Below are 12,902 nucleotides of genomic sequence, written 5' to 3'. Positions count from 1 at the left end.
ACTGTAGCTCCTGTGACTAACCAAGGCATTAAACACCGGAGTGTCAAAGGTGTCCTTTTCTGAGGTTTCCATCATGATGTTGAACAGGGCATCGAGAGTGTCCTGGAGGAACTGTGGATTAAACAAAAACCTGTTACAACAATGCCATTAAATACAGTGTTCTAAAACACTCTAGATAATTTTTGTGCATACTTTAACTATCTCGCTTCCTTCCACCTCCATGAGTCTTTGCAAAATCTGGTCAAGATCCTCAGTGTTAGACCTCCAGTTCAAAAGGCCGAGTAGATCCACTAAAGGAGAAAGGGGAGAAAACAAATGAACACACAAAAAGCAGCAGGAGCAACGTCTCCTCTGTTGCCACATCACTTAATGTAATCCACATTAAAAGGCAGAAATTTCAGCATTAATTGAATCAGAAATGCATCAGACAGCATCAACACATCAGCAAAATATTGGCAACACGGATCACTTTAATTAATTTCAAAGCCATCAGCAGGGAGGTCAAATGACAGTATGCTTAGCTATCCATCAACAAAGCTGTTTCATTTCTTAAAACACCACTTGTGACAGGACATCTTTTCATTATGACAGGCTGGAAGGGTGGCAGAAAAAATAAGAGATGAGCCAGATGGTACCATTCTGAGTGAGTTTAGTGGAGCAGGTGAGTGTGGCAAGCTGGAAGCTGTCCTTAGTCACAGGAATGACTCCTGAATGGTGGAACGGCTTTCCCGTTTGCTTCTCCTTCTCCTCCACTTCCGCCCAGGTTGCTGGCAAGGTGAGATAAACCTTAGCATCCTCTGCTTTTTTCACGTCAACCTAGGAAAAGTCAGAAACTAGGGAATGAATCATGAGGTTTCACTGATCAATGGAAATCTAATTTCATATTTATTGACTCTGGAGAGATTCATGAATAATCCATCTACCCATTGTCAGCTATTCAAGACAGGCTTTTTGCATAATTAGATAAAAGCAATAAACATTCTCTTGCTTATCTTAAAGCTCAATGAATTACCTTTAACACAGCATAAATATGTGAAAAGCATCCTGTCCTATACATCATTCCGCAACAATACCTTATAGACGATAAGATCGTGTCTGCCATCTCTCAGCGTGGTTCCGTCTCCTCTCATAAGCCGGACGAAGGCCATGCCAAAGGGCTTCTCTGACTTGTCCCTAGCTGAAGGGCACATAGGAGCATAAAGATGGGAACTCATCCAAGAACACTCACACTAGCTGTGTTTAACATGGTGGCAGCATTACACGTGGGTGTTTGTCATACAAATAAGGCACAGTCACTCACAGTCCTGGGAGGATCTGTGTCTAAACATCACCCTCAAGTGGCAGCGGCACACGTCTTCAATGGGAATCGTCACCTTGCAAGGACAAGGAAAAAAAAGGTACTGGAATTAGGAAATGTGCTAATACAGGATTATGCATATGGAACAAATGCAGTTGGGAGATTTACATATAGCGCATTCAACCAATGCAGTCCCAACAGATTATTGTATAAATTGAGCCACAGCAAATCCATTTTGAAAAGAAATCTCATTAGATAACATGACGGCACAGAGCTGCTCATGTGGGTGCTTGCTGTGAGCTTACCTTCGCTGTTTCATTCCAACAAGGCTGCTTCACCTGGTAGTAAATGACAGACTTGTACTCCGTTATGCCATCATAACCGGCTCCAGGGAATATGGCTTTCTAAAGACATTAAAGGAAGAGATTAGTTTACATGACAGGAACATCTTCAATGTTCTTTCTGCTGTTTTCAATTGTCTCTAACTTTTTTCTTTTTTGGTTAAAGTACAGCAAAGCACATAAATTGCTACATGTAATCAATACAGAGTTACAAAATGTCAGTTATCAGTTAGATAATGATGCAGCAATACGGATGGTCTCCCACCAAAGGATTTTAAGAAACAATTTAGCTTGAATAATTTGGTAGATCCCTCCTTCACATCATCCACTGCCGCTTATCTGAGTTTGGGTCATAGTTGAAGCCCCAACTTCCCTCACCCAAGCCACCTCTTCCAGCTCATCTCAAGGGACACAGAGTTGTTTCCAATCCAGCTGAGAGATATAATTTCTCTGTTGAGTCCTAGCTCTGCCCTGGGGCCTCCTCCTATTAGGACTTGCCCGAAACTAGTTGGTTTCCAAGAGGCATCCTAATCAGATGCCTAATCCACCTCAACTGGCTCCTTTCAATGTCAAGGAGCAGCAGTTCTACTCCAAGTCCCTCTCAAATGACTGAACTCTAACCCTATCACTTCAGGGAGAACCCTGCTACCCTTTGAAGCAAACTCATTTATCTGCAACCTAATTTTTTCAGTCACTACCCAGAGCTCATGACCAGAGGTGAGGGTAGCAACTTAGATTGGCCAATAAGTCGTCTGCTTTGCTTTAACAACAGATTATTACAATGTCTGCTTCACTGAGGACGTGGCGCCAATCTGTTTGTCAATCTCATGCTACACTCTCCCATCACTTTTGAACAAGACAGCAAGTGACTCAAATCCTCCATTTGGGGTAGTAATTCATCCTGGTCTAGGAGTGAGCACTCCACCCTATTTTGAGTGGCCTCAGACTTTGAAGGTGTTGATTCTCATTCCAACAGTCCCACACTTTGCTGCTAGTTATGACGTTATCATGGATATCATTGGATTGGAAAGACAAGTCTCATTCTGGAGACACTCATATGGATCTTAAAAAGCTGCAGGTATTTATTAAACCAATGGGAAGAATTCTGCAAATAGCTGGAAGCAACAAAGCAAGCTTCAACTCCAAATTATGTTTTACAAAATCCACAATAGGGCATATTTATTGGTGAATCTCATCAATAATCTCTAACAGAGAGGTATGGGGCAACTTGAGTAAGTGAACTGTGCTTTCCAGTTTTTATAGACTAGTGTTTACTAAACAGAAAAAAAACAGAACTTCTGATTGTTGATAAGTGAAATAGAACACTTTTCTATCTTTAGGGCTGTCCACAACCACATGTATACTGTCACAATTATATGACTTATATAAAGATGCCATTCAGTAAGCTGCATTAAGATCAAATTAAATTACATTTTTTTTAAATGTCATTCACTGGTCTATTTTACCTCCATGGGATTGCCTTCATCATCGTGCACACTCAGTATGACCTCTACATTTTTGGGGGTCTTCTTTTTACCACGGTCAAATTCTCCTTGTAGCAAGGTTACATAAATATCATTCCTCACGTTTCCTGGATGAGGGATAACAGACGATCAGAAGGTTGTGTTGAGAAATTTAAAAAAAGCCCCTCACAGCTTCGTGAGCAATTAAAATGAGCATGACCGTCGTGAGAACTGCCCATCAACAAAGGCTTTAATTCACCAGGGAGGATGATTTCTGGAAAGCCCATTTTCCTGACGATAGCGGTGCTGCGGTCCACAAAGTGGGGGTAGTCCTTTCTGACTTGGGCAAGGTCCCCTGGGAGAAGCTTCATGGTCACAAACAGTCCTGCCAGCAAACATGTAAAGAAATTCAATGAGGCAGACTGCACCTTGCAGACCCCTCACACATCAATTATTTTCCTCAAAGCAAAAAAAAAGGTCAATTTAGAGCAACCCTCTAAAATCACAGGGGAACACACTGTCTGTGAGCACTTCATTTTACCCTGGCCTTTGTGATTGACCTCCCGCGTGGCAATGACTTTGTTGAAGACAGCTGTGAGGGGCTCATTCTCTCCTATGACTCGAGAAGGGATGCGCGGAGACATGATGAGCTGCCTCTGACGGATGTAGGTTTCCATAGCTATCCTAAGAAGGAAATATAGAGGTGACAATACAATGAAAGTAAAAAAAAAAAAAAGAATCAACTGCCAGCATCTTTGACAGGTGACAAACAAATGGACGGAAGAGCTGCGAAGGCACTGTGAGGCTTTCTGGAGTTTTTGACAACATGCACCATCTCTCCCAGATCCCTGCTGCTCTGCTCGAGTGACTACAGCAGAGAAAATCTGCTTAAAATACTAGCACTACTCTAACTTTTAATAAGACAAACACCAATGTGTATAAATTTGAAATCTCTTTATAGATTTCCAAAAAAAGAATCGATCAGTTTTGATCTTTAAAGTACTTTAAAGCCCTTGACCACATTTTTAGTTTACAGTTACACTACTATGGAAGTACTCAGCGAGGTTAGCCAAACATCTTTGTATCAGAAAACAGAATTACACAGTGCCGACACTGTAATTACACAGAAGGGAATAATCACAAAACTCTATTGTAGTGGTTTAGTAACAAGGAACAAGGAAAGCAGAAACGTGTCAGCTAAGGTTTCACTGTCAGGTTTCTGTGTGCTGCAAAAGCATATATCACATTAAATCAATGAAATGTTGTGTTTTTACTCTTCTACAATGTTGGATTAGCTTTCAGTTCTCCAACACCATGCTATGGCTAGTCTGCTCTACCTGTGACTGCAGGTTAACACAGCAGATCGGGGTGTTAATCAAGGGCCAAAATAGGCCCAGCAAAAGGTCCCAGCTGGTCCACTGGATGGCTTTTTAAGGTGTAAAATTAGCAGAGAAAGAAAATCAATGGGGTTTTTTTTGTTTTTTTGGAGGGGTTACTTTATTTTGCACCACAAAGCATGGTGTTACAGGCTGTTAAGGACGAGTCGCATCACGAGAGCTGTTGTCCAAACCATTAATTTAATCTGAGACAGAGGTCTGAATCATCATCACTTTTACAGCCTTCTTGCCGACAAAGACATCACCCAAGGCTTTTACATAATGATATTAGACTAAGACAGTTAAGCCGACACACTGTGCTGACAGCAAACTGAATGTAGAAAAACTGAGACGTGTTGTTGTAACTGCATTTTTCTTGCAGCATCTCATGCTGTTTTGTAAATGGAAAGTTTATTAAATATGAACGTTTATGTATCTATGAACGTTTTTTTTTTATATGTTAGGTTATTATTTAGTTATTCTACTTCACCAGACCAGCTCAGATTAAACTGGGCAATGTGTGTCCCAAGATGTAAGGTGAACTCTAGAGTTTGCTACAGACAGCTTGCCAAAACTGGTGATCTCAATCGGTTCCATCTCACAGCCTTTCACCACGTTCAATGCTCAGGAGAAAAATGTAACAGTGTCTCGTTGTAGTTATTTATTTATTTATTTTTATCTTGTGTTCAATTAAAAATTTACTTACCCTGGTCTATTTATATTTACCTAATTGTTCGTACAGTGCGAAAACATTTACTCTGTTAATGAAATGAAAAAAAAAAATCATTAACCTGTCAAGGCTGGAAAGCTTAAAACGCTCAGCGGTGCAATCTTTCCTTTGTATATGTCCAAACAAAAACTAATATTTATCTGAAGGCTTGCATATTTCCTGTCAGATACAAAGCACATAGGGCCAAAGTCTTTCAAGATAAGAAGGATGCCACGAATTGAAAATTTAAATCAGTATTATTTTTTGGTCTCTACCTTCTCAAAAAGACAGAATGATCTGTTCTAGAGTGAAAAGAAAAGAAAAACTGAGGTTAAAACTTGGTAAAATTTGTACAGAAGCCAGAAATGAGTCGAGATATTTTTGGCTCTCTTCCATCTACGATCCCTGTGAACATATGACTGTCATTGTTTATCTCCCCCCTCCCCCTCCAGTTTGTAGGTGCCATAAAAACATGATCTTGAAGCTTCTCTTTCATTTAGAACTGCAAAAAGTGTTTTGTCCTTGAAATACAGTGTAGGAAAAGTCGAACTGCAGCCTTGGAAAAAGAAAAAAAGCAAACGTAATGGAACACAGTTGGCAATAAGTATAACTCGAGAGCTATTCATGTTCTTATGAATTATTTGTGCTCAATTGAGTTGCGTTACAAAACAAGACCGAGCCTGTAAACAGCAAAAATATGACAACATTAGAGGACTCACTGCTGAAAGGGGATGAAATGCTGTTTGTCCTCGTCATCTATTTTGCCGTGGGCAATGTCTGTTATGTCCATAACTGCAATGACAAACACATTGACACATTCACAGTAAGGATGCAGACTGAAAAAGACGAGCTAATTAACTAGATTTGACAGCGTTTTCCAGTAAATGCCAAAACGACAGCAAAATGGGAATCACCTTTTTTCTGTTTTATTTTTTAAAGAGCTCGGAAAGTTAATTAACTTATAAGTCTGGAAAGTGTATTTTCCACGTCTGAAAAAGAAGCCGAGCCAGGTGTTGGATCTCGCTCACCTGTTGCCTGGCGCAGCAGAAAGCCAGCTTAGTAAGATATATTGAGCGGTCTTGATCTTGCCTTTGAATTGTTCATTTCACCCGGATCTTTTCCTAGAATGCTTTTTTTTTTTTAAACGCTTTTTCCCTGGCTAAGAATAATATGACTTCTGAGTTGAATGTTCATTCTGACTCCGGTTTCAGTCCATTTGCTGGAACACCAGAGGAAAATCATTTCCCATCAAATCCACTAATCATCTGGCCGAAAACAAAAAGACAGTTGCTAAACCAATTTTCCTCCGACTGCCTTGCCAAGGCAGAGTAAAGGCATTTTCTAGGTCAGGAAGCAGGTGTTCCCATTTCGTTTCGACACATGGATCTTTCATTTCTCCACCTCAACAAAACTATTCATGCATCTGTACCACGAGAGAGGGCTAGCTTTTTCTTTTTTTCCTTCTTAAATTGAACTTTTATACTGCTCTTACAAATATTAGGACATAAAAAAGTCCCTCACCGGCCACACCAAACGGTCTCCTAAGTCCGCCTGTTTGTTTCTTGCCCTCTTTCAGCTCCATGCTGCCCACTCTGATGATCTGGCACACCAGGAAGAGTCGCTGCCTCATCAAGTCAGTGCTGCTCAGGTCCTGGACACAGAAGACACACAAAAGATTATTTATTATGGCACTGCGAGAGATAAGGTGCATTAGGTACAAAAGGCAGTGACTCTACTTGCCAGTCATTGTGTACACACACAGGGCTGGAGCTGAGGACCAGATGGAAAACATTTCCATGATAAAAGAGTGGAGTAAAAGCTTTAAACACATCGCCTTCCCAGCATGTTTATATGCTTATTTTTCTCAAGGTTTTTACTTTTCAAAGGACCATCCACTTGTGTGCTTTGCTATAATCTTAAACTGTACACCTTGATTAATGTGGCTTTATCACACTCCAAACCACTAGCTCCTGATGGCACACATGGAGGTTAACACAGTGACTTGATTACAGAGCACCGCTTATTAACTTAAGCAGAAGCAACATAATGGAGGCGAATGCATTCAAATTTTCAATGATGTGCTGTGAGTGAGCCATTCAGTGAAACTTTTAGTAAATTAGGAGCAATCCAGACGCTAATTGTCTTCTTTGTCACAGACTTCAGGCGGCGCTTGGATTGTTTAAATCTGAAAGAGAGGGAACGCACTGTGGTGGGTAGGGATTTGGTTACCGTGAATAGCGCTGGCAGGTTGTTGAGTTTTTCAATTTCTTTAGGCATTCCCGTACTGTCCCAGCGCACCAGGAAGTTCTCACTGCAAGAATTTAAATAAAAGTCACAGTTAGAGACGGCGTTATCTGAAACCAAAGCCAGTGATGTAAAAGCAGCATTATTTTATGTCTCACCCAATAAAATCCACAAGTTTCCAGAAAAAAATTTCAAGTGTCTGCATATTTTAAATGCCATAATTATAAGAGCCTAGATATCCCTGTAGGCCTTACCAAACATAGGAGGATGCAGCCATCCTAAAAGAATCATCACCAGCCGGTCATTATTGGTATTTCTGTCAGGACCATTTTAGTCAAAACAAGACTGATTCCATCTGCAGTAAATTATATTTGGCGGTACATCCCTGTTCTGGGACCTCCCCGAGAGCACACATCCCTGCATTTCCATGCACAAATATGGAAAAATGCAGGTTGGACAGCAGCGAGACACCCCCACAGAACAGAGCATCCCATAACAATGCACATGACATCAAAGCTGCATCTACACAGGAAGTGATTTGCAGCAACGTGGTGACCATAGAAAGCCAATGTCATTCAGGGTGGCTTTAAGCAATGCTGTCAACACGAAGCAGGTGGGTCATCTCCGTGGCAAGCCAGTGAAGTGAATACTAATAAGAATGCAGAATAACAGAATAGACCAGCATCACGGAACATGACATCCGAGCGGCATTGAGGAGAGTTAACACAAGGAAAGCGGCGGGACCAGACGGCATCACCGGCCGTCTGCTACGCTGCTGTGCTGACCAGCTAGCAGGTGTGTTCACTTACATCTTCAACGAGTCCCTGGCGAAGTCTGTGGTCCCCACATGCTTCAAAAGATCCACCATCATCCCTGTGCCCAAAAACAGCAAACCCTCATCCCTGAACGATTACCGGCCAGTTGCACTGACCTCGGTAGTAATGAAGGTGTTTGAGAGGCTGCTGAAGAACATCATCTCCTCCTCCATCCCAAACACCACAGATCCGATGCAGTTCGCCTACAGATCCAACAGATCCACAGAGGATGCCATCGCCCACGTCCTACACACCACTCTCAGCCACGTGGACAAGAAACAGGGTAACTATGTGCGAATGCTGTTTGTTGATTATAGTTCAGCGTTTAACACAATAGTGCCCTGCAGACTGTTCACAAAGCTGAGGGATCTGGGACTTAACAGCCGTCTGTGTGCATGGGTGTTGGACTTCCTCACTGGCAGAACTCAGGTGGTGAGGGTGGGTAGATGCGTCTCTAACAGCATCACCATCAACACAGGAGCACCTCAGGGATGTGTCCTCTCGCCACTGCTCTACTCCCTCTACACTTCAGACTGTGTGGCCACCCATGGCTCCAACACCATTGTGAACTTTGCTGATGACACAGTGGTGTTGGGTGCCATCTCCAACAACGATGAGGTGGCCTACATGGATGAAGTGAAGAATCTGGCATCATGGTGCCAGGACAACCACCTCCAGCTGAACGTCAGCAAGACCAAGGAGCTGGTGGTGGACTTCAGAAGGGGTCAGCACAGAGACTACAAGCCCATTATCATCAATAGAGCTCCAGTGGAGAGGGTGCAGTCCTTCAAGTGTCTTGGTGTCCACATCTCCTCAGACCTGACATGGGCTGCCCACATTCAGGTCCAGGCTAGGCAGCGCCTGTATCACCTACGACAACTGAGGAAGTTCAGGGTCTCTCCAAAGATCCTCAGGATTTTCTATACAGGTGCTGTGGAGAGCATCCTCACACAGAACATGACATCGTGGTTTGGGAACAGCTGTGTGAAGGACCAAAAAGCTCTCCAGAGAGTGATCCGTACAGCAGAACACTGCTGCAGGATTGCTCTCCCCCCGCTTCAGGACACCTACACCAGGAGATGCCGGACTAGAGCAGCGCAGATACTGAAGGACCCGCCCCATCCTGGCAACAAACTGTTCCAACTTCTGCAATCTGGTAGAAGGTGAACCTTGAATACTGAAGAGTGATGCATGACAGGCTACATTTTAGGACTATCTAGGCAACCGGAATTTCAACTAGCAACCAACTGTGAAGTTCAATGCGATGCTTAACATTCAAATCACTCCGTGTGTGACGGCAGCTTCAGTGAGACAAAGCACGAGTAGCATGAAACGATGGAGGTGGGTTGTAAAGCAACTTGCAGAAACAGCAATAAGAGCTTGCAGGCCAGCAGCTTAAACAGCAAACCACGAATAATATCTGCCAGCCATCTGCTGATGTAGTGAGGCACTGAGGTCAGCTGGTCAGCCTGGGTTTTCTCGCCAAGTCTGACTTCTTTCAGCTTTAGCCCTGCCAGATCTAAAGCTATTTGTTGCACTTAAAATGTTCCATCTACAAGATCTCAACGTCTGAGCGTAAAGTGAAAACAGTGTCATTTCCACTCGTTGCGTTTGTACGTGGTGGGTCAGATATGAGCATCGGCAGTATGACTGTTTCGAGGTTTTGCACCACTAATTTGTCTAACATTCAGTTAGCAAAATGTTTACTTTTTAAAGGTTGCTTTAATCACTTCCATTATTTATGCGGGTATAATGTCTAACAGCAAATAGAGACGGTAGTTTTCTACACCAGCAAGCAGATGAATGCCTAACAACGATCAGCCTTGAGTGCTAATTTAAAGCAGAGCTGTGCTGAGTTATTTGACGATAATGCACAACCTCCAGCCATTATTACATTTGTTTTCCCCATTGCATTACATAAATAATTGCAATTCCTAATTTTTCACTTTAGCAGTTGTAGTATTGCGAGCCATTAATACTTCTTTAAAAGTTTTCTGATCAATTATATAAACATTGTGAACATTTCTATAGACTTTTAGAGGCATAGACGAGCGCAAACTATCGAACGGCAAACTTGTTTAGTTGTCGAGTTAAGAGAAAAAAACAAAAAACAAAAAAAAACAAGCTAACCTGATGAATTCAGACTGATCCGGGTCATACAGAGACATTAGCAGCTCGGCATCTTCTCCAATGTTACACACAAAGTTTTTCAAGTTCATGAACAAGCTGTAGGTGTGCACTGTACTGAAAAGAGTCTGACGCCTCATTTCCAGGTTCTGTAGCCGTGTCTGGATGAAAACAAGGCCGGAAACAGTGAGTGGACAACAACATTAAATGAAACTGACAGCCAGTGATAGTATCAACAAATCGGAACTGTGCCTTCTCCTCTTGTATCCTGTCATCAACGCTGCGGGAGGCGGTCTCATGGGCCCGGAACAGGCTGACCGTACTAGTCCTGTCAGGATTCAGCATGTTTCCCGCTTCATCCCGCACCACCAGGTCCAGACCCAGAATCCTGAGCAAGCCAGAGGATCAACACAGCATCAAATAAGTTTACAGAAGCAATTTTAAAAGGCTCACCCATACAACCTGAGGAGATTTTACAACAATAATAGTTCCTAAAGGAAAAAAAAAAAAAAAAAAAAAGGATTCATACCGGTTTCCATAATCAATCTTTGCTGTGACTTTCTTTTTGAGCTCTACAAGGTCATCCTTGGGCAGCGTTCCTGACACTATCTGAGATCGATATTCGATGAGGCTGTAGGCCATCTGCTGCACAGTCCTGAACAAAATTGTCTTGTTCTCCTGCCAGTTAAACAGGTTTTATTATAAGTAATACCTTTCTTCAGAGGAATGAAGAGCAATGAAACTTTATAACAAAAGTGTGTCAAAGGGGTGAAAAACAGAGGTGCACGGAACTGTGTGTACAAAAGTCAAAGTGGCAGATAAAAGAAAAAAGTCTCCACATACCACATACAGCTTCTGCCATATCTGGGCCCATTCCCTCAGAGTAGCTCCGAGCTCTTGTACCAGGGGTAAATCGGCCGGAATAATTATTTCCTGCTGGCTACCAGCCACAAAAAGAGAATAGAAAGACATTGGAAAAGTGGCTCATCACTCATAGATCATGTCATATAATTTGGATAGATTCAAGTGCTTTTCTATACATGATAAATAGGTGGATGGTTTCCTTACACAGCCAAGAAAAGCATTACTGAGTCCTCACTTATGATAATTGTAAGTGCACTGCTATGTTGCTGGCAAAACACAAGGCTGGACAGCAAACCAAAAGCAGAGCAGATTATCATCAAAATGATCTGTTTACTGATATGTGATCTCACCCTATTCCCTCAACCGTAGCCTCCTTTAAGTGGATGTAGGAAGCAGGGAAAATGCCCTGAAGAAAAAGAAAAATTTCATAGTGATCAGTAAATTACACACACACATACACACCAAGACAATGATGATAATATAGCACTATTGCCCATACCTTTTGTGATTTCCTGCGTAGAGCATAGCCCCTATACCAGCCTAAGAAGACATAAATTACCCAACAAAAACGTTACACTGAGGGATAGAGCGAGATAGGAGTGATGTCAGGAGGACAATGTAATAGACTCATTTACATTACTATGCATAACACACTGAGTGCCAGTTAGTTCAACATCTCATTTAAGTTCCTGTGTCAGCTTGCTTTAGATTAGGGGAAAGAGGGATGTGTCGGGGCCTGCTGTGTGCTTATGCTTGCTCACCTTCAAATTTCTCAAGTATGTGCACCGTGTCCCCCACTTGTAGACACAGCTCCTGTTCGCCACTGGCATCATAATTGTAGATCACTGAAGGACAAAGCAGGACTGTCTCATAATGTGAATCTTACACACACACACACACACCCACACACACCCACACACACACACACACACACACACACAACAAAAACTGTTAACCAAAAAAAATTAAATAAAAAGGTTCGGGCAGACAGATTGATTGACGAGTTTTGTTCCTCCTCAAGGTCCGGTGAATTACTGCAAAAACCCCAAATCCCTTTTCAATCACTTATTGCACAGAGGAGCAAGTCTGTTTTAAAAGAAGTTCTGGATCAGAGGTTTGCAGTTTCTCACTGGAAAAAAGAAACCAATTCAGCCTCCATGTCACAGAGCACGCACGCGCAGCAGAGAGGATCTTGATCTTTGATTTATTCCTCATCTTATTGCGTTTTCTAAAAGCAGGCAGTGTGTTTGTGCAGCACGCCTGTGTGACTCAAACCTCTAAAGCGTTTGTGCTATTTTTAATTGAATTGGATGCCTTCGGGCTGTGATTAACGTTCCAGTAAATAGACTGCGCCGGAGCAGGTAGTTGCAGTGTCAAACGTGAGGAGTACCGCTAAAAAAGCAATAGCATCAGACTCTCCCTATATCCGATAACATGCGTGCTGTGACCTTTGGTCGGCAGTTACACTTGCAGCCTGTGTTTCTGCCAAGTGACTCACCTGCAAGCGCTGCCCCTCCCTGTGCTCATTTTTAACCTTGCAGCTTTCCTGGAGGCAGCTCCTATCTTTTCCTTTTTAGCCGTTTACCAGGACAGACATTGGAGGGGTTAGTACAAGAAAATGCTTGTGCGTAAAAACATATGTACACTCACTCATATACACACACAT

General features: G+C 42.4%; 1 protein-coding gene across 3 annotated transcripts in view; it reads right to left on the bottom strand.

The window, feature by feature from the left end:
* The window catches only part of dock5 (dedicator of cytokinesis 5), a 39,542-nt gene that overhangs the window by 19,426 nt on the left and 7,214 nt on the right, over positions 1 to 12,902 (bottom strand). For all 3 annotated transcript variants that reach the window (XM_026186961.1, XM_026186959.1, XM_026186960.1), the window contains exons 2-20: positions 11,998 to 12,081; positions 11,736 to 11,776; positions 11,587 to 11,642; positions 11,216 to 11,312; positions 10,902 to 11,050; positions 10,625 to 10,760; positions 10,376 to 10,533; positions 7,416 to 7,497; positions 6,708 to 6,837; positions 5,906 to 5,978; positions 3,643 to 3,785; positions 3,361 to 3,486; positions 3,105 to 3,229; positions 1,603 to 1,701; positions 1,301 to 1,373; positions 1,074 to 1,177; positions 636 to 816; positions 193 to 290; positions 22 to 111 (exon numbers count right to left, since the gene is read on the bottom strand). In XM_026186961.1, coding sequence (XP_026042746.1) covers positions 22 to 111; positions 193 to 290; positions 636 to 816; positions 1,074 to 1,177; positions 1,301 to 1,373; positions 1,603 to 1,701; positions 3,105 to 3,229; positions 3,361 to 3,486; positions 3,643 to 3,785; positions 5,906 to 5,978; positions 6,708 to 6,837; positions 7,416 to 7,497; positions 10,376 to 10,533; positions 10,625 to 10,760; positions 10,902 to 11,050; positions 11,216 to 11,312; positions 11,587 to 11,642; positions 11,736 to 11,776; positions 11,998 to 12,081 — 2,045 coding nt within the window. The remainder of the gene's footprint in view (positions 1 to 21; positions 112 to 192; positions 291 to 635; positions 817 to 1,073; positions 1,178 to 1,300; positions 1,374 to 1,602; positions 1,702 to 3,104; positions 3,230 to 3,360; positions 3,487 to 3,642; positions 3,786 to 5,905; positions 5,979 to 6,707; positions 6,838 to 7,415; positions 7,498 to 10,375; positions 10,534 to 10,624; positions 10,761 to 10,901; positions 11,051 to 11,215; positions 11,313 to 11,586; positions 11,643 to 11,735; positions 11,777 to 11,997; positions 12,082 to 12,902) is intronic.

Source organism: Astatotilapia calliptera, chromosome 12 (assembly GCF_900246225.1).
Source record: "Astatotilapia calliptera chromosome 12, fAstCal1.2, whole genome shotgun sequence".
Classification (NCBI taxonomy): domain Eukaryota; kingdom Metazoa; phylum Chordata; class Actinopteri; order Cichliformes; family Cichlidae; genus Astatotilapia; species Astatotilapia calliptera.
Note: the sequence above shows the minus strand (reverse complement) of the source record. Positions and strands in the feature narration are given on the sequence as shown.